This window comes from Trichogramma pretiosum, unplaced genomic scaffold (assembly GCF_000599845.2).
Source record: "Trichogramma pretiosum strain Unisexual culture from Peru unplaced genomic scaffold, Tpre_2.0 scaffold2, whole genome shotgun sequence".
NCBI classification, from domain to species: Eukaryota; Metazoa; Arthropoda; class Insecta; order Hymenoptera; family Trichogrammatidae; genus Trichogramma; species Trichogramma pretiosum.
This window is the reverse complement of record NW_019641687.1, coordinates 2,713,322-2,738,066: the sequence shown is the minus strand read 5'-3', so window position 1 is coordinate 2,738,066 and position 24,745 is coordinate 2,713,322. Positions and strand designations below refer to the sequence as shown.

Genomic DNA, 24,745 nt, shown 5'->3' with positions numbered 1-24,745 from the left:
TAGTTTTGTCTGCTACAAGAAAAGCTGACACACGTGCTCATTTGATGTTTGATTGTGAGCGGGAAATAACTCTAAGATTCAAAAAGTATTAAATATTGAAAAAACTTTCAAATACGTTAAAATGTATTTTGTTGATTATTAACTCAACATCTTATCAGAAATTATCATTACGGAATTTAGTTTTGCACATTAACTTTTCAGTAAAGGATTTGACACGTGTCACTTTTAGAAAAGATTGAAAGGGTTTTGAAAGTTTGAAAATTGGATTTATATTTGTTCTACGTTTAATAGCAAAGAGTGATTGAAAAGAAAGTGCATACCATATTGATTTTAACTACTTTCAATTAAAATTTAAATATTTTTGCAAGTACAAACTTAAATCTTAAACTCACTACCGCTCCGATATTTTGAAGCGAGGATTTTTGCTTCATCTAGATATTTTTTCTTACTTTTTAAATTTTACTGTAAAATGACAGCAAAAACTTTTAATAATGCTTTGGACCTATGAAAAGCCGATCAGGAAGTAGCGATAGCAATCGAATTATGAGATTTAGGAACTACTATCTACCGATACTTACTAGCATAACAATAGAGAGTAGGTACTTGGGGAATATTTTTATTTATTTATGTTAAGAAAGATAAGAAAAAATTGTTCACAATCATGAAAAAACTAATAAAACTTTGAAATACTTTATTGTTCTTGGAAAAATTGAAGAATGTTTATACAAAAATGATTTTATAAAAGTTTGTAATGCATATACAATTATATAAAAGTCTTCATTGTGTCCAAATGTCTCGGAACAAGGTTTGCTTAAATAATGAACCTTCATTATTTTGTGCCTTTTGAAATTGTTCCGGTACCCGAATGATTTATGACAAATTTGTCACACTTAAAAGATTTACTCCGATTGTGTTCTGGATTCATGTGAGTTTTAAGGTGACTTTTTTTTCCATATGCGACTTGTGACTGAGTGCCACATTCGAAAGGTTTGCTCCGTCATTATGTGAACTTTGAGGTTACTTTTTTGTCACGAAGATTTATGATAAATTTAACGTTCGAAGGACTTGGCACGAATGTGTAATAAATTAATATGAGCTTTTAGATTATCCTTGCGGCTAAATGATCTGTAACAAACTTCACATTGGAAGGGTTTGCTACAAATATGAACTGCATTAATGTGTCTTTTGAGTAGATGTTGGTATCCAAATGATTTTTTACATATCTCACATTCAAAGGCTTTGATCTGATTATGTACGATATCAATGTGACTTTTGAGGAACTGCTTTAATCCAAATGATCTCTGACAAATGTCACATTCAAAGGGTTTGCTAGAATTATGTGCTACATTTACGTGAGTTTCGAGATTACATCTTTGTCCAAATGATTTGTGACAAACCTCACACTCAAAGGGTTTGCTGCTATCATGTATTGCAGTCATGTGAATTTTCAGGGAACTTTTTCGTCCAAATGATTTCTGACAAATCCTACACTCAAAGAGTTTGATCCGATTATGTACTACATTTATGTGATAATTGAGGTAATATTTTTCTCCAAATGATTTGTGACAAATGTCACATTCAAAGGGTTTGCTTCGATTATGTACTATATCAATGTGAGTTTTGAGGTGATTCTTGTATCCAAATGATTTGTGACAAATCTCACATTCAAAGGGTTTGCTTCGATCATGTACTGCAGTTACGTGAGATTTGAGGTGACTCTGGTATCCAAATGATTTGTGGCAAATATCACATTGGAATGGTTTCTTACCATCATGTATTGTCATTATGTGAGCTTTGAGGTTTCCTGTTTGTCCAAATGACTTGTGACAAATTTCGCATTCATATAGTTTAATGCTCTTATGTGTCGTATTACGTGCTTTCAATTTATTTGATAATTTTTTACGAGTTCCCTTTTCAATTATTCTATCCTTTTTGGATTCGTCAAGTGGCAATCGAAACTTTTCTTTAAATTGACAGTTATTATCGTAATTGAACCCTTTTTTAATTAAAATTATAGGCCTTCTTTCATCCGGGTAATTTTTTTCAATTCGCTTTTCTATTTTCACAATAGGTAAGCAACTTTGATACTCAGATTTGCAGATAATTGTCAGTAGAGGCGGTAGTTCAGGTTTTACATCTTTGCATTCAAAATCAACGATTATTTTTTCATCTAATTTTTCATATAACGTCCTAACCTTATTCATGTGATTTTCCTAAAATTAAAATCGTTTAATAGTCCAGATAATGAAAATATCGAACATAAATAAAATTATGAAACTTACTGATGATTTATGAAACGTGAATTTTTCAACGTTTTTGACTTCGCTAGAGTCCACCAAATCGAAATTATAGTCGTCCGTATCTGGGCAAATGTCGTTAAGCTCTTCCTTCACCCTGAAGAATAACAAAAATTCAATATACAATAAAATATTTTATAAAATACTTTGAAAAATAACATGGCGTGTAGAAAAATAATTATACCTAACAGTGTCCTCTCGGCTCTCCATCATTCGCTCGATTATAAGTAATCACTATGAATTTTCGTGATATGTACCGAGAAAAATGTTGAAGTTAAGAGTCTCGAGTATCTAAACTGTACAGCTTATGATTTGTAAACACTTGCTTCTAACCAGTTGCCAGCGACAGTACGCACTATGCGCACTACTACAGACTACTGGTATATTAGCCATAGGTACTACGATTGCGAGAGTTCCTTGGTTATAGTTTCCCCCTCCAACATCTTCTTGACATTCGTAGCAGTCTTTAAAACTACTCCGAAATCCATGAAAATTTTGTTCATTTTGGCGCACAATAAGCATGAGGTCAATTAGTTATTGGAGTTTTAGAGGGTAGTAAAATAATTAATTCAGTTGCGTCGATAATGTAACAGAACATATGATAATTGTAAACGTTTGTAAAGCATTAAAATCAATAAACAATTTAATGATTGACAATGGCAACTAATTTCATTCGTTGAATTTGTTCACAGTTATTCGTGAGTATAATGTAATGCATTGAAAGACTGTTGTCAATCCATTGACAATTAGTAGCTTTCTTCTTAAAAGTAACAACTTTATACATTTTTTCATCATAATTACAAAGTACGTTTTTTGCCCGTCATTCTCATTGCAATCGTCAATAAATGGAGTTTAATTCGATACAATTCAAAGTCTCACTTTCGAGATAATGCACACACTTTTGTCTGGAATTCAATCAACTTTTTAGAAAATATAAACAAATTATCCTAAAACTTTTCGATTTGAGCTTATCGCCAAGCTTCCTTTACAGGAGAAAGAAAGCAACAAACTTTAGAATGCTAGTTCTATTATGGGAATTCATTTTAGACTACAACTTTGATTTTTTTGCATCTTGTTTTTGTATCTCAAATATTTATCTTCAAAACCGCACATTTAAATTTAATGTCTCTCATCTTTATTTTAAACCTGAATCCATTCATGTTTTCAAATTAAATTTTCATGAAGACGTACACTTTTTAAAAACTATTTTAAATGGTTAATAATTAATCTCAATGTAATAAAAAAGTTTCTCACTACAAACATTACGTACTAAATAGAGCTGATAAAATTTTGACAGAAGACGCAGAATAATTTTAATTTTGTTAAAACAATGAAAACTTTTAAGACATTTTTAAAGTATAAGTTAATATTTTTTTAAGCAACTCTTCTGCTTATTTATATATTTTAAAAGTTTAATCTGTGAATCAAATTGTTTCGGTATGAAGCCAAATTGAAAAGGGAATCGGATATATGGGAATGTTGATCGTAGCTGCATCTTCGCAATAACAACATCGGCCCTGAATGTTTTTATTAAAAAAAGATATTGGACGATCGACCGGTTTTACAGGCTTGGTCCAGTGCCTCGTGATGCATTTCATTCGACTTTGGGAAACGCCAAGACGTAGGCTCTCTATACTAGTTTCAAGCGCGCGCAGTGCACAACTCAAATCGCTTCTTCTTTCATGTAGTCTTTGTGTGAATAATTGTGTTGTTTGTGACAAAAGCCAAGCTAAAGCGGAGTATAACGAATAATTTCAAGCATCAATTTATGCATAATGGATCAAAATTAATATTCATATTCGTTCAGGCATCAAAATATTAATTAAGTTTTAGTAGTTTTAAGTTAAATTTAATACTGAAATTCACCATGATTGTGTTCTTTTATTTGATACTAGGCTTGTGTGTATTACACGGTAAGTGGTGTCGACAAATAATTATCCAAAACAATTTATTTCGAGCGTTAAACTTCAATTTTTGTTCGTTCAGCTACTGCCAATGATGTAAAAGTTCTCTATACTTTTGGATACTCGTACAGTCAGTTTTTCCCTTTGGAAGAGAATTTGACGCCAGATAGATTGCTCAGATTTTCAGTCAGAGCCCCAAGAGATGCTCACGTGTTACTAGCTCCTACCCATGAAGTATGTTAACAATTTTTACAATTTAATATTCGTATATCATACCAATAAGTAGAAATTAAATCGGTATCGTTAAAATTTCAAGTATTGCATCGTTTTTTTTTCTCGCAAAGAGTAACATCTATTGAAAATCCAAGTGCGTGATCGACATCTTTTTGTAACAGGCCGACCAACCGGTGTACGAGTTCGTCCTCGGTGCTCGGAACAACTCGATGAATTACATAAGAGGCCGATGCCCGTGCCAAGAAGAGCCAAGCGCGAGCGTCCGCACGGTCAATTTACTCAGCGGTCGAGAGTTTCGCAACTTTTGGGTAAAGGTCTCCTCGGATCGGCACAAGACGTCCGTGCAAGTGGGCCTTGGCGAGAGCGACAGCCCCTTTCACGAGTGGCGCGATCCGCGGCCGCTCTCGCCGATGTTCCTCAGCTTCCGATCTGCGGCGCCCGCCACTTGGCGTTACGGTTTCCAGAACGAGCACTACGACAATGGTACGCCAAGATTGCTATATACAATTACAAAAAAAACGCTATGAGCTATTTTCTGTACAGTATCATATCAAGCAGTTGATTAAATTTACCTGCTACTACTGTTTCAGGTGTGTCGATCGACCGGCGTCAAAGCGTCGTGACATCCACTGGATTTGGGCAGTATTTTCCTCTTTCCGAGTACGTGAGCCACTCGGAAGACGGAATCACGCTTTACTTTACGGCTAGAACGTCGAGAGAACTTCAGGTGAGCGAGATAAAAGCAACGAATCGTAACTCGGTTGAATAATGTCATTTCTTGCACTTACAGATTCTCTTGAGTCCGGAGGTGTCGACCCTCGGCGAACTCTACCTGATCGGTATCCGAGCGAACGGAGCCTACGTCCGACGAAGACATTTAGGCGATAACAGCGCCGCGTTCCAGCAACCGGGATTCATCAACGATCGCGAGAGACTCAAATTCTGGATCAAACTTTCGAGAGGTTTTTGATTTTTGCCTGTCGATCGACCTCGATCAGACACCTTCTATAACATGGCTTTATATTTATCGTGACTTTATAATTTTTAGATGGCGTCATAACGCTCGGCAAAGACGCCAATGTCAATCCCGTGTTGCAGTGGCGTGACCCATTGATCATCTCGCCGCAGTACTTGAGCTTTTTGGTTTACCGAGAAACCGACGAGAATCCCGATTCGTCTTTTTACGCCGACGTGCAGTACGGCCTTGGTCCCGAGTACACCATCTCTTCGCAAGATTGCACGGGTGAGATTGAATTTTCCTATAAAATTGTACCGCCGATCGACGGTCGATTGCCAGTAGCAGAAATTCGACAATGAGAAGTATTATCGAAATCGACAGCGAGATGGAAGGGGGCGAGTAGTCAGTTACCTCCTGGCGCGGTGCGCGGTGGTCGTCTAGACAGCGGCGAGCTCTACGTCTGCAGGGCCAATCACGAAGGAGACACCATCCCCGGAAGCTACATCGTCGACGAAAATTCCGAAGGAAGATGCTACATATCTCATAATTTCTCAGTGATCGGCAAATCACGATTCGAGGTAAATCTATTTTTTAGCGATACTCCTCGGATAAAAGAGTTCAAACGTGTTTCATTCTATTCTATGTAAGAAAAATTTAAGAAGCAATTTTTGGAAGTTGTTACGAATTTTTTTTATATGGTTGAGTGTTGATCCCAACAGGTCGTCGCGAACTGATCGCTCACTCGAAACACGCGTTTGTGGCACGCACATCGCCACGGTGGCTCATTATTCTACCTGTATACGTATATGTATAACGCGTTGGTCGCACGAGGCAGTTTAAACGATTGTTTGTATGCAGGTCAGGTCGCAAACTCGAGCCCGCAGAGGTGCAGCGCCGGCTCGCGCCTATATAATAGAGAAAAAGATTGTGCGGTATGGATGTTGTTGTATATAGGTATAGGCGAACGAGGCTCGAAAGAGTCGAGCCAAGACAAAGAGACGCAGAGGTAGGTCGAATCAAAGCACGTCACTGCGCGCGGAGAGCGAGGAACGCGCCACTATGTGTACGCGAGGGGACAAGAGAACGCGCAGAAGAGAGAGAGAGAGAGAATGAAAAAAAAAAAAAGAAAAATATACAAACGAACGTGCGAGCGTGAGGTATGCGCCTTATACAATACGAGCGAATGACAAAATGCCGAGAGTCTGTGCGTGGAAAAAAGGAAGGTGTTGGCCGGCGGTTCGGCGCGGTACCCATCGCCGCATCCGGAACATTTAAAAACTAGACACGCGCGCCCGGCGACGACGACGACTTGGGCCGACTCGGCCCTCGCTGTATAAACCATGCGGCGTCTTATGCGAGCAGCAGGTATTTCCAAGCATTAAATGACGTATGTATAGAGTGCGTGCAGCCACACATTTTTATCGCCAAGCTCGAAGCGAATATTTTGCATGCTCGCTTAGGTGCGCGCCCTTGAAATATCGGCGCACGAATTCGAATATTTTAGCTCGAAACCCTCGATCCGGGCACATATTGTAGACTGCGATCGATGCGCGAGTTGAAGTGAGATTTAAAAATTCGATTTTTACAAGGTTCTGACTGGTTGTAAATTGAAATGGGCACCGGCATCTTTGGGCCATATTCCCGAAGGCTCGATAGTCGGTGGCTATCAGCGCGGCAGACCAAAGTACTACGTGGCCAGAGTCAAGCACGAGGGCCTTTTGATCCTCGGAAAGGTAAGAATTTACGTTAACTGGACTCGAGCAAAAAGTATTATCAATTTTCCTAAATTTGTTCATGCAAATGTATGACGATCTTTTGTTCAGCTGCAACCCGAACTTCGCCTGGCGCACGTGCCCTTCAGCGGCCAAGAACTTCCGTTCACCAACTACGAGACCCTCGTCCAAAGTGCGCCGACCTCCAGCAGCGTATTTTTACCCTCCCCCGCGAAGATCGATTCGGTGGCTACGGTCTTTTCTCAGCCTCAAATCCAAGCCGCTCCGTTGAGTAATAGGAATATCAACCCCTCGTCCAACTATGGCAGCTCGAGCATCGCAAGCACGAGTAGCAGCAGCAGCAGCAGTAGCAGTAGCAGCAGCAGTAACAGCAATAGCGGTGATCGTCTGCATCACAGGCACGAGACCGACCGAGGCGAGACTTACGATCAGAAATGATTTGCAGACTGCAGTGGCTCACTCCTTGAATTTCGTACTTTTTAATCTTAAAAATTTGTTTTAATCATATATCGACGATTAATGTTGATTTTAAACAATTATTATTAATCGATTTAATTTGACATTATTTTTTACCAAGAGCGAGTTGTAATTTGATGACCTCGTAAGCGATTGCGACAAGTGCATATAGGTTCGTTGAGATTCGAGGGTTCAGTTGGCTCGATGTGACACAGCCAAATACTCAAATCTCATCAGCTATGCCGACATCTTGCCTAGCAAACTCCTCGTACCTAGCTCGAGAGTTTTCAACGAAACATAGACCTTTTTTTCATTTTTTGTCCAAATAGCATAATAGTAACGTAGCCATGTATTCATCTTGAATCAGCTGAAAATCACATCGAACAATTTACAAGCGCAAGCTTCGAGCCCGACGAGTGTTTGTGCGTACCTCGTTGCATGCGGTGCGAGTTGTACGGCGATGTTTGGCACTGACTCGACGAACGTATCGCGTTTCTTATCGAACATGACACTGATATTGCATTATTATATGTGCGTACAACTCCATGCGGCACGTGATTATCGATCCAAGTTAAGGAAATATGCCTCGAGCCCGCGAGCTAACAATCGCAGATCAAATTTTTCAAGGATTATTTCATTGGCATGATTTCTGTATATTATAAGTATAAGATATATTTTATCTGGATCACATATAATTGAATATTAATACATCACTAAATTAATTTTCTATTCCTTTAATGATGTTTGTTATCGCGAACGAATCCGAAAACTAATGAATAATAGGATTTTATTTCGGTATACTTATTATTTTTTTATAAATAAACTTAAATTGAATTTAAATTAAACAAATTTCAGATAAATACAAATGAGCGGTAAATTATTTTCCTTAATGAACATCATAGAAATTATATCATAGAAATTAAAGGACGAAAATGGATGTTTGATTCATGCTATCATCTTTTAGGATAAAAGATGAACTAGTGATAGTTCTATAAAAAAAATGCTTATCTAGTTAGTGTCCAATTGCTGTTTTAACTTACGATGGATTCAGTCATTTTCTAAACAACAACTTATGGTTATCCAAAAATGTAGCAATAAAAGCGTGATCGGCCAGGGTTGGCTCTTCCAATGCCCAAAGAGTGTAGCTAAGAGACACGAGCGCGCAGATAGACGATGATGAACTGAAGGTGTGGGTGCCATGCAGCCGCGAAGACACCGCAGCCAAAGCAGCCGGCGCAGCGGTAAAAAAGGAACCTCGCTTCTATAGAGGTGTTCGTATACGGCTACCTCCGACTGCTCGAGCTGGTGGGGCGCGCTTGAAAAATAAAAAAGACGCATAACTAATTTATACACGCGTACGTACAACGCGTATGGATCTCGAGGCGCGCAAGCCTTTGCACTTATTTGCATCGTTTAGCGAAAAAAGCGCCGATCGGTGCGACTCGGCGATATGCACCCTGCGTCCTCGCGCCTCACTCTACGCCTCGAGAGAAACAGAGACAGAGAGAGAGAGAAGGCGTTTCGCGAGAGAGGATTTTTCGACTCGTTACGCATTTGATAATTGTCCCCCAAGAGCGAGAAAACGGCCCTCTTATTACTGAGCCCGTGTTAACCACATTAGCCTCGGGGCGTCGAAAGTCAGCTGCAAAAATAAAACTGCATCGAGATTTGTTAATTGAACGAGCTATGGTATCCTTGCGCCTTCCATACAGAATCAGGCCGAACTTGCTAATTTATATCCCAAGTTAGTTGAAAATAACAGAAGTGCACTAAAATTGAACTTTCGAGACTTTCATAATCGAGGCATATTAATTAACAAGCAAACGAGCATTTTTTACGAAATAGTATGCCATTGAATAGTTAGTAAATTTGAATTAGCTTTGCATTGTATTTGTTGTTGTGTTTTTTTAAGGATAACTAATCTTTTCAAAGAAAACTTTTCTGAACTCGAGTCCACGTATATGGCTATAAAAGTGCACGTACAGCAATGATCAACGGAAGTCACGATCGTCGATGACGGAAGCCGCTGGAAATTCGTCTTATTTTCGTGGCGGAAATAACATGTACTACCTATTGCGTCGTTCTTTTTGACCATCTCCGATCAAGTCTCTTATTGAATGAGTAATGCGCTGCAATACGAAATTAACCATGAATTTTAAATAATACTCCGTACTTAATACGTGAATCACATAGAATTAGATAACCGATAAAACGATGTTTTTCCATTGGATAATGCACAAGAGTACTTTGATCCAGTAATGGCAGATGGTAGAATGTATATTATTAATAAATTTTCTTCATTGTGCTCATTAAAATTTACATTTTTCTAGCACTAAAAATGAAAAAAAGTAAGGAACTAATAATTTTCAACTGAATACTGATCGATATTTGAAAATATTGTCGGAGGTAGCCGTTTTTGGGTATACAAGCGTGTGTGATTTTTGTCACTTTAGGTATAGGACTATCGAGAAAAATTGTGTCTACACTTAGGACGTAAAAAAAGACTACAATAAAACTTCAGGTAACCATGGCAGAATATTTCGCGTTTACACGCGATCTGAGGCTTTCTTTTTATTTTCTAAATCTTCAAATTTGTGAAATTTTTAGTCAAAATTTGACGTTTTTAAATTGTTAACTGCATGAAAAATTATTAACGATATGAAAGTAATATTATTAAATTGAGTAGATTAAAATTTATATTATTAAATTGAGTAGATTAAAATTTATATTATTTAATTCTTAATTGTTGCCTTGCACCGATACCAATGAGTGTTTTTTTCTTGGAGTATCCAGTGACAAAATGTTAAATTGAATCAATACAATTTTCATTGCTAAATATTCTTTCAATACCAAAACGTTTGATTAAAAGTTATTCATCAAAATTACTTTTTTGTAAATTGAAAATGATGTAAGTATTCATAAAAAATTGACACCACGCACATAAACAGATTTTGTTAGAATTCAAAGTTTTCTCTTACAGCCCACATCAATTCAATATAATTTTAACAACGATGATAAATTATTTTTTACCACATGCACTTTTACATTAATATATTATTACATACTATGCTTTTATTAACTTTTACAAGTATACCTTGTGTGTCCTTTAAATTACATTGCTCTTTACATTAAAAATGCGATTTCAAAAGATTCAATTCGAGGTTTTTCAAAAAAACGCTTGAGAGAGTTTATTTTGTACCTTTAAAAAGAATTAATTTAAAACTAACAAAACTTGAACATTCATCAATTTTAACAAAGTCAAAATAGTATTAAATTTTTTTTGCTTTGCAGCTACTTGTTACCGAAATCAAGCTCTGCTCGTGACTACTACAACGCGTTCCAAAAACTCCGATGAATGTAGATATTTTACTCCTTCATTTTAACCGATAACTCTCCGAGAAAGTCAATATTGACTGATTTCGAAAGAAAAATAAATCCTGAATGATACTACCTTACACCGTCTTAAAGCTCAAAAAATGTGCAAAAACAACAGGTCCAACTATTTCGAAGCAAAAAGTAATAATTGGGAAATAATGAACTTTTTTTTATACTTTCGTATTAACTATTAACTTATTAGATTAAATACAAAATACATGATTTTTAATTGTAAATGCATACTTTATTGAAAAATACGATCATACATTATTATACGGTAAATATAGGAGAAGAATCACATCACCAAAACTTATAGTAAAACCACAGAAATGTGTGCCCACTGCCACTTTTGAATCAATTTTTATCGTAAAGGCAGCTATGCATATCTTTATTAAATGCAAAGAACGAGAAATGTATATTTCTCCAAAATTTTATCTGAACAAATACCTTTCAAATAAATAATATCTCAATTAACCAACAACAATAAAATAAAGTAGTTTACATAAAACAAAAATGTCATGGTTTAAACAAATACTTAAATTATTATGATTTGATTAAGCATCGAACGAAAGGATTCCGTCAGCCGAATTAACAAAACAAACACTTATTATAATTATAACATGAACACTCCATTAAAAATCAAATAATGTTTTCCTTATATATTTAAAAAATTTTGAAAGGTTATTACAAGGTTTCCCAGGTATTTACTATACCATGCTACAAACTCTAAACCCCTCACGCAGCTATAGTTTATTTAAGTATAACATTAGAATTCTGACAATATTTAAATTATAACGTAAATATGTAGGCATACAAGGGTAATAATGAAATTGCATAAGTACAATTAGCACTTTTATAAATCATTTCAAAGCATGAGTTCACTATTGCGTATTATTACTGCTTACAATATTCATACTGCAGTCCTTACATTTTGCGCGATGAACAGTTGTAATTCACATTAATTTGGTGCGCTAAATTTAACGCCTAAAGTATAATTTTGTTAGAGGTAACCATTAATTTATTTATCACAAGCTTCTCGCGTGAAAAGCGTTAATATTATTATTACTATATAAATATCTCCAAAATTCAAAAATTTTCTAGGCCATTGGTAAATGTGTACTTTATCAAAGTTTCTATTCATTTAAATTTATTGTGCATTTAACAATATATACGTACTGTAATAACTGTAAAAGACAATAATTTCAGTGTTCCATTGTAATAACATTGTTATGAAATTTAAAACAATTGTTATAGAAGGATTTCTTGACAATCGGAACACTCCACACATTTTCAATGTAATACAACTTTGAATCTTATGCATTAATAAAAAAATTTGATTCTTAAATTATTGAAATACTTCGTGAAAATGCCACTACCAGAATTTGAATTAAACCGTACATATCCATGTTAGTAATATCATATCATGTTCGGTATTAATATTTTCCATTTTAATTCATTTACAATACCAATCTAATAAATATTCAAATACAGTTATTATTTTATTAAGATTAAAATAAAATTACTTTTTTTCTATTTATTTTGTAATTTTTAATCGAAGCTTGAAACGAAACCAATTTTAAGTAATAAAAAAATTAACTTGAATCTAGACATTATTTACATACTAAAAAATTGATGCAATAATGAATATATGTTTTAAAAGTCAATCGTAATAAAATTTTACTACAGTTTAAAAACTTCAATAGAAAATATTAAAATGTTGCATTTCATACTTGGTAATGTTATATATTTTAATGATTAAATTTGAAATATTTAAATGTAAGCAAATTCATGGAATAAAATTATATCTTTGGCTACCCACTTTTGTTTGAATATTTTATATAATATTGATTTTCAAAAGTATGATGTATTTCCTAATTTTCTTTTATTAAGATCGATTAAATCGTTCTAAAGAATAACACCATTTCTCTTTTTCTTGTTAAAATTTTAAAGTTTAAAGGTAATACTTTTTAGCCTTTACGTACGTTGTCATAGAATCAATGTATGTCTCTTCGAAATTGCTTTATGAGCCATGAATAATATAATAATAATAGTTTAAAACTGCCATGAAGTATATGAGGCTGTCCAGGGGGTCACAACAGTCCATGTTGGAAATTGAGATAAGAAGTTCTTGAATTTGGATGAGCGCTGATTTTCCCCGTGTAAGAAATGACCTGCTAGAGCAATCGATAAACTGGGGCCCTTAAAATCTATTGGTGTCTATAATTCAAAAATAAGTTAGATAACTTTAATTGATTAAAAAAATTTGATCGCTGTAAAAAAATTACTCACTTCTAATTCAAGAGAAAAGTTTAGAGGTTCACAATCTTTTATACATGAGTAATAAATAAAATATGTTTCCCTGTCATTCCACTTCGGTCCTTGTAACGGTTTTTCTTCTAATATACTCCATTTTTTGAGTCGTAAGCCATTATACGGGGATAACATAATTCCTATATGATCTGGTCCTAATTGAAAAAAAATTTTTATTATTATTTCATTTATTTTTCAAGAAAGCACTAATTAATGCTTTATAGTTTCGAAAACATTCAAATAGATACATTTCCAAAGTTTTCTAGTAAAAACTTTTTCAAAAAAAACTTCGTGGATATCTTTGATTCAGACATTCAGGTGGTATTTTTTATTTAATTTTTTTCAAATTGATCACGAAAAACGCGTTCGAAAATTTTCCGTCTACATTTACTTGCATATTCTCTTATAAATCAGTTTTTTTATATTACCAGTTATATTAAATGAAAAATTAATTGAAGCGCCTTTGACTGATTTTCCAATCAATTCTAAAGTAGTTGGTATAGGAATGATTGGAGCCGGTGCTGGGATCCAACTCGTTTTCCTGCATAAATAATTACTAATTATTGTTAGAGAAAAAATAAATTGTAAAAAATATATATGTTTACCATAAAAAGGTAGTGACAGGCACTAAATATGGCAAACCACAATATAATTCCTGTTTGCAATCTTCAACAGTTGGTTCTGCAGCTCCAACTTCAGGCACCATTGCTTGTACACTGTATGGACTATTCATATCCAAATTCACAATCCAATATCCGGTTCCTGAATAACGTAAACTTCCATCTAAATTATAATATTGCCTTTGAGTATGCTAAAACACATTTCAAGAGTGATAAATTAATATTATATCAATTTGATAAATGAATAAAAATCTATTCAAGTAATACTTACTGCAATCATAAATCTCTCTGGAGCAGGAGAAGATGGATTGCCACTATAAGGAAAACCCAACGGTGTTAATATTAAAGCTGCAGTGGCAATTAAAAATATTCCAATCAAAATACTAATAACCCTCTCTGCATTTTTCACCAATACAACGATTGGAATCTAAGTAAAAACAATGAATTTGTAAAAAAATTATTGAATATCGATTTTCATAAATGATAAAATTATTGAAATTTGTTTAAGAATATATATTTACCGTGAAACTTAGAAGAAGGCAAAATAAAATTGATAGCATATTGGCAATTATTACTTCAGAATTAATGCTAGCCCCTGCTCTACCCATTAGAGGAATAAATAGGTAAAGAGCACCAATAGATAAATAGAAAGATTGTATGTAAGGTAAACTCAAAGTACACATATGATAACAGAGCCACTTCCAATCTGTAAACACGAAGCACACATTTAAAAAAACATAGTTGTGTCTAAATTATTCTAATATTCTAATAAATAAATTATGTATAAAATAAATCCTGAATAATTGGAGACATTATTTATAGAAACATTATTCATTATTTAAAATTATTTATAAAAATAAAATGAGCAAATTCACCTCTCCATTTACTAAAAAAGTGTTGACGTACAATGTTTCCAATTGACAAAAATAGTACCCAATGCAATGGTATAAATCCGGAGCGTATTCCTAATAAAATACATAAAAATAAAACTGAAATCCAAAATAAGCTATATGCATCAAAATACAATTGATACAATATCCATGAAGAGTTGATAATCTATAAATTTAAAAAATAATTATGAAGTAATTAAATAATTATGAAGTAATTATTTTTTAGATACAAAATGTTAAAGTCACAAAAACAAACCTTTTTTTGACGGGCACTCATGAAGAGAAAGAACATCATTGAAATTGCCACTGTAGGACAAATATACAAAAAAAATAGCCATGCTGGTCTAGCATACCAACTCATTACTTTTCCAAGTTTTGTAAATAAAAGAGCAATCATTGTTACAGAAATCATAGATATAATCCACGAACAGATGATCGTAGTAACACAAACTACCAGTTGTTTAATGTATACTGACTTTTTAATGTCTAAAAAATCGTTTGAATTTATAAGATTATTTATTTTCAATACATCATGATAAACAATCAACTTTTACCTCTTTTAACACTTATCATATTCAAATAAATTGAATACAATCCAATGGCTACTCCAATCAAATTTACAAACTTAGCAATGTACTCAGGCCATCTAATAACAAATGCTCCCAAAAAATCAAAAAAAACAATTGAGCCTTCTGACGTCTGTAAACTTTCGTCAGCTAAATAATTTCCAGATACAATCCCTAAAGACAGAGCTAAAATATTATCTCCAGTTCTTTGTAACGAACCCAAAGGTATTTGATCAATTGAATCAAATTTAGTATGATAGACATAGCCATTTGTTGACCAAGCAAAATCTAAACCTGAAATTGTTATAATTTATTAATATGTTGCAGGTAAGTTTTTGAGAAGTTTATTGTACCTGAAACTTTCCCAAAATCTCTGAAAATACGAAAATCCGTTTCCCCTGGTACAATTCCACTTTGAAATATTTCTTGAGCTAGAGATGAAGCGTAAGGATAGGGAACAGACTTTGAATATACCTAAAATTCAATTCAATTTTCAAACATTTGTAATCAGTTGTATTACAATTAATTATCCTATATTGATACTTTCAAAATAAAACGCAAATATTTATAAGTACAATTTTATATTTTGATAAATTACATACTTCAAGTATCCAAGGATTACCAGGACCAGCTTGAAATAATAGTTCACGTCCTCCTGCCCCGCATGCTTCTAAGTTAATAAATGCTCCAACTTCTTTTGCCCATGGGTGTTGAGTAATAAATCCATGTGAAGCCTATCAAATATTAAAATTATATCAACTCGAACAATTTTCATAAAACAAAAACATGTAATTTGTAATATTACTTGTAATATGTTTTCTTCAGCTCCATTGAATAAAAATATAATATTATGATTTAAATTAATATTACTTCTAGAAACCACTCTCAAAACTTCCAACATTACTGCACATCCTGCAGCATCATCTGATCCTCCTGAAATAAAATAAGAAAATTATAAAAATTTTCATATTACAATCTTATTATTATAGATAAATTAATTACCTGGGCTTTCAACAAAACTATCAAAATGACAATTTAATAAAAGACTATGCTTTGATGATCGAAATGGACCAATTTTAACAACTACATTTTGAACATTTTTGTAAATATGGGTCATGCCATCGAGAAAAGTTAAAGAAAAACTACCACTATGGCGGGTAACGTCCATTGTAATTTTATGATTTGGATGAGCATGTTTAATGATATTGTTTATATAATTGGTTAAAAATTGAACAGCTAAAACTTCATTTTCATAACTTCCTGCTACTCTAGGTCCAAGAGAAGTTAAATTATAAACGTGAGCTCTAGCTCTTTCAGCAATAAATCTTCCAGGATGAAGTTGTTCACTGCCAATAAGTTGTGGCTCAGGTAAAATTTTTTCCAAAACAATAACTGTCAAAGATACCGATAAAATAAATGTCAGGGCAAATAATAAATGTTGGTTTCCACTTTGTGATTCATTTTTGGGCTTTATAACAATTCGAGATCTGAAGTAAGGCTCTTCTGATGATTTTTGGACCAGATGATGTCGAAATCTAATGCCATCATTCTATTAAAAGAAATGTTGTGTAAATAAGAGATCTTAATGAATTGTAAATGCATTAAAAAATATTTACCATTTTTTGTAGTATTGTAAAATATGATCAGTCTTTAAAATGCTGCAGAAATCCTCGTTTATTTGCAATAGTAAAAAGTCCATTCATTGATGTAATTTACATGTTGTGTAGATGGTTTCAAATATGTTTAAGTCTGTAAACAATATTAGTTTCGTTTTCAAGTTGAATCATGCAAAATGATGCCAAAACAGTATATGCTTGCTTGTGACCGATTTTAAAAAATTAAAAAAGTAGAAAATGAATTAGCGCGTAGATTAAATATGCACTCGAAATGTGCGGTTTACAAAAAAAATTTTAATGCAAAGAAAATTAGTAATGTTGTTGACATGTGAATGCCTATTCACAACGGCTTGTATTATGCATAGGTGCAATGCGATAACAGCCAGTCCTCGACACAATGGAATGATAAATATTATTATACCAGCGCATGAAATATACCTATGTATCAATTAACGTGTTTATATAGTTAATTGGGCGGTGTTTTTTGATGCCAGATTCAGGCAAACGCGGAAAAATATTACGCTGCTAGTCGCGTGTCTTTATGGCACAAGAATCTTAGCCCTTCAAGATACTTACTATATATTTATGCAGACAACAAACCCATAACCATGCGCCTCTGCAAGGCATCTTATTCGCGAGACATTCGCGGAATATTCAAACGCGTCTACGCCTGCCGATATTAATTGGCGAATTTACTTCTCATGAACGCGCCTAAGTAGTTGATGATTCATGAACATTGCGATCATCACATAAAACCGCTTTGCTTGCGATAATGAATATTAAAAAATCGACGAGAAAAAGTTCGTAATCGCGTCATTCGTGGTGTGCAAAATGCACGAAAATTGTCGACAGAATATTATCGAGAGTGCAAAAATAAAATAGATGTTGAATGATTGATTTACATACTTCAATCTAAAAAACTTTTTAAATATTCTAATATGATCGTTAAATTAATGCAAATAAAATGAGTACATTGCATGATTTTCAAGTAGCACAGAATATAGCATGTAATATAATTTAGTAAACCTATTAATAAATTACATAATTGATATGGATTAATCAGGATGATACTTGATTGCGTTGTCTTTGGTGTTTATTGATCCTATTTTTATCGTCACATTTCAATTTTATCAGTTCTGAAATTCTCACTTCAGTCAGTCAAACTACTCAAGCGCAGTGCAAGCCGGTTGCTTACTTACTTTACTAAGTTGGTCGTCTCTGTAAGCGACGTTTCATACGAGCGGAGTAAAAAGTCTGCTGTGCTGTGCGACCTCGAGATTCCAAAACAAGCATTATTATTCTTATTCAGTTTAGTTTATTGCCATTTTCGACAAGTGATTTTCTTATAGGCAGTACAAATTACCTCTAGAAAAATGTCTCTTACAAAAATCACTACTAAAGAAGAGTATGAAAACTTCATCAAGTAAGTTATCCGACGATGAACCCAAGTAACCTATAAAAGTACCGAAAATTACATACTCGATTCCTGATGTATATTGAACAATCTCTATTCACTACATATTTGTTTATTAATTTTATTTATTATTTATTAATTTCATATTAAATTTATGTTTATTATTTTTATTTCAGATCTGTTAATTTATCTGTTATACACTTTTATGCACCATGGGCTGAACAATGTACACAAATGAATGAAGTTTTTGAACAACTGGCAAAATTAGATCTTTATAAAAATGTGACATTTGCCAATATAGTAGCTGAAGATTGTCCTGAAATTTCACTTGCATGTGATGTTACTGCAGTGCCAACCACTTTGCTTTTTAAGGATAGTAAAATTGTTGGTAGAATAAATGGAGCAAATCCTGTAGCTGTCAGGGAGCAAATTTCTAAGCTATCAACAAAATCTGAAACTCTTGATGAAAGGCTTCAAAAATTAATTCTAAAATCTCCTTGCATGTTGTTCATGAAAGGAGATCGTGATGTTCCCCAGTGTGGCTTTTCAAGAAGTATAATTGCACTGCTTGAAGAGCATGATGCTGAGTACGAGACATTTAATATTTTAGAAGATAACGAAGTCAGAGAAGGCTTGAAAAAATTCAGCAATTGGCCAACCTATCCTCAATTATATATTAATGGAGAATTAATTGGAGGCTTGGATATTGTTAGAGATATGAGTGAATCAGGAGAATTAGATGACTTACTACCAAAAAAAACAAAATCAAATTTGGAAGATGATTTGAAGAAATTAATAAATAAAGCACCATGCATGTTGTTTATGAAAGGAAATGAACAAACACCAAGATGTGGGTTTTCAAGAACAATTATATCAATTTTGAATCAGCATAATGCAGAATATACAACATTTGACATATTAGAAAATAACAATGTCAGAGAAGGTTTGAAAAAATTCAGTAATTGGCCAACCTATCCTCAACTTTATATCAATGGAGAATTGATTGGAGGTTTGGATATTGTTCGTGAAATGAGTGAATCAGGAGAATTAGATAGCCTATTACCAAAAAAACAAAACTAATGTCTTCTTGAAACAATTACAAAATTTGATAAAAAAGTTCTACAATACACAGGTTTTATTAAAAATTAATAGAATTAAATATTTTTGAATTTTTTATTTATATCCTAACAAAATTCCACATTGAATGAATATATTTCTATACATATAATTTTAATTATTTTAAGTGAAAATGTTTAATAAATGATTAAAAATGTATTACTTTATATTAACAAAAATCATCCTCTTTTAGAAATTATACTATATTATCCACAATCAACAATTTTATTGACGTCTAGAATTCTTTTGAGCGTTCTTATTTTGCTTACTTTTTGATAACATTTTTAATGCATTTGACTTTTTCCCTTTTTTCCTGTAAAATTGATATAAAATATTAGTTTAAAATATTAAGGAGATGAATAACAATTATTTATTTATTATATTACCTTCTATTCAAGTCAGCTCGTCTAATCGGAATATAGGCATATGGCTCTGGTTTGCCTTTAAGTTTAACATCACCAAATGCCTTTTTGTGCTTGTATTCCTCTCCAGGAATTTTTTCTTGCTTTCTTACTTTCACAGGTCTATGAATACCTGAACCACCAGCTGTAAAATCAATAATTATTAGATATTTATTCTATGAATTATACTTATTAATAGAATGATTTCAATTAATTTATACCTTGATATTTTGAAGAGCTGGAAACGACACTTTCTGCTCCATCATCAAGTTTTCGTTTCTTACTATTAGTATTCTTTTTGGATTTATTTGAAATTAGAGTCTTAAATGATTTCAAAGTCTTATCATCATCCTCATCTGAAACATAAATAAGATAACTACATTACAGATGGTGTACAAAATGAAATAGTCATTTTTGTATATTCAGTTTTCAAAAATACCTTTGTAATCGTCAGAAGCGTCAGAATCCAGGCCCAAAATTTTAGATTGCTTTTTTGATATACGTCCATCATCACTCTCATTATCACTGTCCGCAATGATTAATCGACCATCTGGTGCTGTTTTGAATCCACCATCTTTAGGTTTCTCTGGGTTGTTGGTTGAACTAGAAGATACCGGTTTGACGGCTAAAAATATGGAATAAATTATAATTTTGTTGTACAAATAAAATTTATAAAATTTTTAGTTGGTATAAATTTAAGAATTACTTGATATATTTTTTGCTGCAGTTGGATCATTGAAATCTACTATCATATCTTCACTCTCTTGAATGTAAATTTGTTTCTTTGATTTACGTTTTAAACTTTTAGCTGATTTTTTGTCATCATCAGAATCCTCGTAATCGTTATCACTGTCAGCTAAAATTTCTTCAAAACTAAAAATAAATTATGATTAATTAAATTTAATTGAAACATTCCATGATTGTTTTAATTTTTCAAATAAGATTTATACCTCTTTGGTTTTCGTTTAATATTAAATTCTTCATCGCTATCATCATTTTGATTAGCTCTTTGCTCTTCTCTTTTTCTTTGTTTACTGACTTCTATCTTTCGCATATTTTTCAATCTTTTATGCATTATTAGATCACTAGTAGGAACCATCTGAGTTATTACATCAGCTCCAAATTTTCTCATTAGTTTCACCATAATGTCACGAATTTGCTGTCTGTAATGACGTCGACAATCCTCCGTCATGTTTGAAAAACTTTTTACCTGTTAATTTATGCATTAAATTAGTATGTAATTATCATTCAGACTGCAATCATGAAATTTAAAGATATACTTACTATAGAGTCAATAGTAGGAGCCAAAAATGGTAAAGGAAATGATACCAAATAAACTTTTATGAAAGACATCACAGATTGCACAATTTCACGAGTTGGTCCAGTAATTAAAGAAGTGGCATGTTGTAAAATTGTTCTTACATTCTGAATACCCAAAGAGCCTAGAACAAAATCATTTATTTATAATAATGTGAAAATCAGATACTTTTTTAATATCAAGAATAAATTTTTACCCGAAAAATAATGAACCATAGAGGACAAAGCTAAAAATGTTGCACTGCAATGAGTGGGAGTTCCTGCTAAGCCTGCTATCAACATTTGTAAGTACTCTTCAAAATTTTCTTGGTTATCTAAAAATTTATCTCCTATGACCTGTAAGAGTTTGAAAGCTGAATTGCGACACTTTTCATTCAATTCTTTCAAACAAGCAACTGCTTCTGGAACAATAGCTTTCAAAAATTTGGTCTTTTGTAATTTTGGATGCTTTTCCACAATATGAGTTATGCATCGTATGCGTGCTCCTTTACTAGGTTTTAAAACACTAGATGAGGATTTTAAAAGGATAGATTGCATCTCTTTACGGTAATCTCTAACATATTCTTGACAAATTTTACTATCACTGCTACATAAATCTTCCAAAAATCTGTAAGCTTTCTTTTGTTCTTTTTGATTTTTTTCACTTTTCAAGTAAGGTACACAATATAAGTATAGCTTGTTAATTCTGTTTAAATCAGTATGCTGACATAAAATCCTTGCTATGTCAAACATACTTTCTATCTTTACTAGTTTCTTTTTATTTTCTTCATCTTTTTTTTTTAATTCGTCACTTTTTTCTGCTTCGTTTATCAAATAGTCCATAGTTTTATCAAATAGATCATCAATTACCTTTTGAGGAGTAATTTGCAAATATGTTTTGAGTGTTTCATAACAAGCAAGTCGTTGCCCATCTTCATTTGAATCATTCAGATTCACTTGGTATAAGTCACATAAAAGAGGCAAATAATTTTTGGCAAATGAAGACATTACTTTCAGATCTGGATCATCTTCATTACCAGCAGATCTTTGAATTGATCCTTGAACTAATTTTCTTAATGCAGCCATTACTGAATATCTTAAATCTTTCTTTCGAGAAATAATAGTTCCCAAGTACTTAGCAAAATTAGCATTGAAGTTTTCTGCAATATCTGACGGATTAATACAGAAACTTGGTAAAAGAGCCCAAATTTGAGAAACTAACAAATCATTGCTATGTGCACCAATTGAATCTTTTTTCTCAAGAAGTAATTTGGATTTATTTTCACAAGAAATTGCCAATGGCATTAGATGATGAATAAAGAAACCTAAGGTTGAGAAACTAATACAATCTTTCAATACTGGAAGTAACCAACTTCTCTGTATGTCTACCTCACCATTTGAACTATGTAGTGGAATAGCGCTCAACACTACTTCAGGGCCTAGTGATTTAATAGCTGCCCCTACTGTATATTCAATTTCAGCATTATATGAAAATTTATGAGAGTCTCGCAAATCTGCCAAAAGAACTAAAACTTCTGATAATTCAGTTACACAAGTTTTTCCAATAGTTTTAAAAACTGAAGCAAGAATGTGAAGTACATGATTCCATGCCAAGTGGTATTGATATTTCATACCAATTTTGATGAATTGAATAATTTTAATTAGTACAGGTTTGTATTTTTGAGATAACTCCTGATCATTGCAGGCAAATGAAGCAACACAAACTTCTATAAGTGTCTTCAAAGTATGAGAAGCACCAGCAATAACTTCTATCTTATCTGACAACCAAAGTTCAGTGCACTTTTCAACCATGCGAGGAACATTTGCTGCGCATAGTTCAATTGAACATCTTGACAGATTACAATGTGCCTCTTGCATTACTGCAAGCCATGCTAAAGTTGGTTGAGTATCTCCAATAGCTGGTTGATAATCATATAATGCATTAATTATTTGTGCATTTAATTGAGATGGCAATACCGCTTCAGTTGGTTGTGACACAAATAAACCATGAAGAGTTTGAAGACAGCAAGATGTAATCAAAACATTTTTGAGTGTCATTATACTGAGTAACGCTTCACATAGAGATTTTACATGTGATTTTGGAAGTTGATGAGCTATGTCTTTCAAAAGACTTAAAATATGTAACGTACTGGTAATTTGTCCTGGTTGATTAGCTACTTCTAACTGAGCAATGCAATGTTTGGCTATTTGTGGTGCAGCTGGATGAAATTCAAGAGGGTTATCACAGTTCATAATATTACTGGTTTTCAATATAGAACAAACAGCATGGTGGGCAGCTTTTCTAACTTTTGGTTTAGAGTGAAGAGTAAATACTAAAAGACCATCCATTATTTGTGTTGTAGAGGCATTTTTCCATGCAGAAGCATCTTGATTTCTCAGTAGAACAGAAATACATCCAATACACTAAAATTATAAGTGAAATTATAAATTGAAATTATGTTTTGCAGAAGGTATATAATAATTACTTACGTGACGTAAAATGAGAAAATTTTCCTTCGATGCATATTCTTTAAGAATTTCTATAAATATTGAGCTAGCTTTACTGAATTGAGAACTCAATACATTTGGAGAAACTTTTTTCATATTCATTCCCAACAGCGACAAAATAGCAGAAATTGACATTTCTGTATCAGCTTCTTGTAAAGTAGTCATCTACAATTAATATTATTACAATAATAAATTATTTCTGATAAAAAAAATTTAAAATACAAGGAAAGATTTCTTACAAGTGCGGCAAAATATTCAGTATTGGATTCTGAGCCAGATTTTTCTTTAATAACTTCTGTCACTGCTGCTAGAACAGCTAACATTTCTTTTTGCAAAGCTGAGTTTGGTTGAAAGTTATTTAGCAAATGATCAAAAGACATGTTTGTGCAATTACTTATTTCACTAGCAATTGTACCAAACGTTTTGAAGGAATCTGCACAACTTTGATCCTCCTCCATATCCATATCATCTTTTCGAGAGGAGGCTTGCATATTGATAGAATCATGTTTATGAAGTGCGTCTACTGTTAGATTGGATGGTTTTGTACCTAGAAAATAATTTAAACATGATTGTTACAAGAGGAACAACTTTGTTTATTTATAAAAAAATTCTTTGTCTCTTAAATAAAGTAAGTGAATAAACAAGAAGATAGTTAAGAAACGTAATAAATGATTATTATACAAACCAAATTATACAATAATAAAACGAATATTTTATGACTTTTACCTGGAGTTTGTACAAACAAATTGTTTATCGAATTAGACCGTGCTGCATCACGAAATTTTCTAGTTTCGGGGTTAGAGCTGGAGCTTTGTCCTTTAGCCCAGCGTTTTGCTTTCGCCCTGCTACCAAGACGAGGACCTGTTTTACCCATCTTTATTGCTTTCGATTGAAAATAACAATAACAATTGTTTTATGCTCTATAACGCAAGGGTTGTTCACACACGTGTTTCAGAAATATCGGTGTCGAGTGCCGAATGCCGGAATACGAGAGTTTCGAGACACGTGCTAGTGGTGCTCGCTGTAGCAGCGGCAAAATGGAGCATGAGCA

General features: G+C 33.1%; 5 protein-coding genes across 7 annotated transcripts; 2 read left to right on the top strand and 3 right to left on the bottom strand.

Annotated features, from left to right (window-relative positions):
• Nucleotides 1–1,049: 1,049 nt before the first annotated feature.
• Nucleotides 1,050–2,653, bottom strand: LOC106658576 (zinc finger protein 226-like). The gene is made up of 5 exons (XM_023461530.1): nt 2,482–2,653; nt 2,283–2,394; nt 1,684–2,213; nt 1,398–1,485; nt 1,050–1,301 (listed from the first exon to the last, which is right to left on the bottom strand). Exons 1-5 carry the CDS (start codon nt 2,508–2,510, stop codon nt 1,050–1,052), a joined length of 1,011 nt encoding a protein of 336 aa, XP_023317298.1. The 5' UTR covers nt 2,511–2,653.
• Nucleotides 2,654–4,164: 1,511 nt separating this feature from the next.
• LOC106658578 lies at nt 4,165–7,564 on the top strand. Its single transcript, XM_023461529.1, has 9 exons — nt 4,165–4,210; nt 4,284–4,435; nt 4,597–4,918; nt 5,026–5,162; nt 5,226–5,397; nt 5,484–5,678; nt 5,775–5,971; nt 6,983–7,126; nt 7,217–7,564. The coding sequence occupies exons 1-9, from the start codon at nt 4,165–4,167 to the stop codon at nt 7,562–7,564; spliced, it is 1,713 nt and encodes a 570-aa protein (XP_023317297.1).
• Nucleotides 7,565–12,771: 5,207 nt separating this feature from the next.
• On the bottom strand, nt 12,772–18,090 carry LOC106658594 (endoplasmic reticulum metallopeptidase 1-like). 3 transcript variants are annotated; one of them, XM_014380606.2, is made up of 15 exons: nt 18,001–18,090; nt 16,960–17,092; nt 16,346–16,892; nt 16,149–16,276; nt 15,946–16,077; nt 15,697–15,817; nt 15,332–15,637; nt 15,034–15,263; nt 14,763–14,943; nt 14,409–14,593; nt 14,159–14,314; nt 13,873–14,078; nt 13,696–13,808; nt 13,247–13,422; nt 12,772–13,174 (listed from the first exon to the last, which is right to left on the bottom strand). In XM_014380606.2, exons 2-15 carry the CDS (start codon nt 16,960–16,962, stop codon nt 13,010–13,012), a joined length of 2,649 nt encoding a protein of 882 aa, XP_014236092.1. In that variant the 5' UTR covers nt 16,963–17,092; nt 18,001–18,090; the 3' UTR covers nt 12,772–13,009. The 3 variants fall into 3 exon arrangements, with proteins under 3 accessions (XP_014236092.1, XP_014236091.1, XP_014236089.1); XM_014380605.2 differs by lacking the exon at nt 18,001–18,090 and adding an exon at nt 17,536–17,636; XM_014380603.2 differs by lacking the exon at nt 18,001–18,090 and adding an exon at nt 17,398–17,521.
• Nucleotides 18,091–18,192: 102 nt separating this feature from the next.
• On the top strand, nt 18,193–19,500 carry LOC106658595 (glutaredoxin 3). Its single transcript, XM_014380607.2, has 2 exons — nt 18,193–18,382; nt 18,550–19,500. The coding sequence occupies exons 1-2, from the start codon at nt 18,333–18,335 to the stop codon at nt 19,451–19,453; spliced, it is 954 nt and encodes a 317-aa protein (XP_014236093.1). The 5' UTR covers nt 18,193–18,332; the 3' UTR covers nt 19,454–19,500.
• A 32-nt stretch (nt 19,501–19,532) lies between these two features.
• LOC106658701 (RRP12-like protein) lies at nt 19,533–24,672 on the bottom strand. The gene is made up of 11 exons (XM_014380777.2): nt 24,421–24,672; nt 23,934–24,241; nt 23,677–23,859; nt 21,405–23,610; nt 21,175–21,332; nt 20,841–21,100; nt 20,597–20,763; nt 20,330–20,515; nt 20,112–20,246; nt 19,876–20,035; nt 19,533–19,802 (listed from the first exon to the last, which is right to left on the bottom strand). The coding sequence occupies exons 1-11, from the start codon at nt 24,566–24,568 to the stop codon at nt 19,715–19,717; spliced, it is 3,999 nt and encodes a 1,332-aa protein (XP_014236263.1). The 5' UTR covers nt 24,569–24,672; the 3' UTR covers nt 19,533–19,714.
• Between the last annotated feature and the right edge of the window lie 73 nt (nt 24,673–24,745).

Coding starts and splice junctions, on each gene's coding strand:
- LOC106658576 (XM_023461530.1), bottom strand. CDS start 2,510: ATGATGGAGAGCCGAGAGGACACTGTTAG. Junction 2,395..2,481: donor AGCCGAGAGGACACTGTTAG/GTATAATTATTT, acceptor GTTATTCTTCAG/GGTGAAGGAAGAGCTTAACG. Junction 1,302..1,397: donor GCAAACCCTTTGAGTGTGAG/GTTTGTCACAAA, acceptor GACATTTGTCAG/AGATCATTTGGATTAAAGCA.
- LOC106658578 (XM_023461529.1), top strand. CDS start 4,165: ATGATTGTGTTCTTTTATTTGATACTAGGCTTGTGTGTATTACACG. Junction 4,211..4,283: donor AGGCTTGTGTGTATTACACG/GTAAGTGGTGTC, acceptor TTGTTCGTTCAG/CTACTGCCAATGATGTAAAA. Junction 5,163..5,225: donor GAACGTCGAGAGAACTTCAG/GTGAGCGAGATA, acceptor TTGCACTTACAG/ATTCTCTTGAGTCCGGAGGT.
- LOC106658594 (XM_014380606.2), bottom strand. Junction 16,277..16,345: donor TAGTTTTGTTGAAAGCCCAG/GTAATTAATTTA, acceptor ATTTTATTTCAG/GAGGATCAGATGATGCTGCA. Junction 14,315..14,408: donor GCCTTCTTCTAAGTTTCACG/GTAAATATATAT, acceptor GTTTTTACTTAG/ATTCCAATCGTTGTATTGGT.
- LOC106658595 (XM_014380607.2), top strand. CDS start 18,333: ATGTCTCTTACAAAAATCACTACTAAAGAAGAGTATGAAAACTTCATC. Junction 18,383..18,549: donor GAGTATGAAAACTTCATCAA/GTAAGTTATCCG, acceptor TTTTTATTTCAG/ATCTGTTAATTTATCTGTTA.
- LOC106658701 (XM_014380777.2), bottom strand. CDS start 24,568: ATGGGTAAAACAGGTCCTCGTCTTGGTAGCAGGGCGAAAGCAAAACGC. Junction 24,242..24,420: donor TTTGTTTGTACAAACTCCAG/GTAAAAGTCATA, acceptor ATTATTTTCTAG/GTACAAAACCATCCAATCTA. Junction 21,101..21,174: donor CTCCTACTATTGACTCTATA/GTAAGTATATCT, acceptor ATAAATTAACAG/GTAAAAAGTTTTTCAAACAT.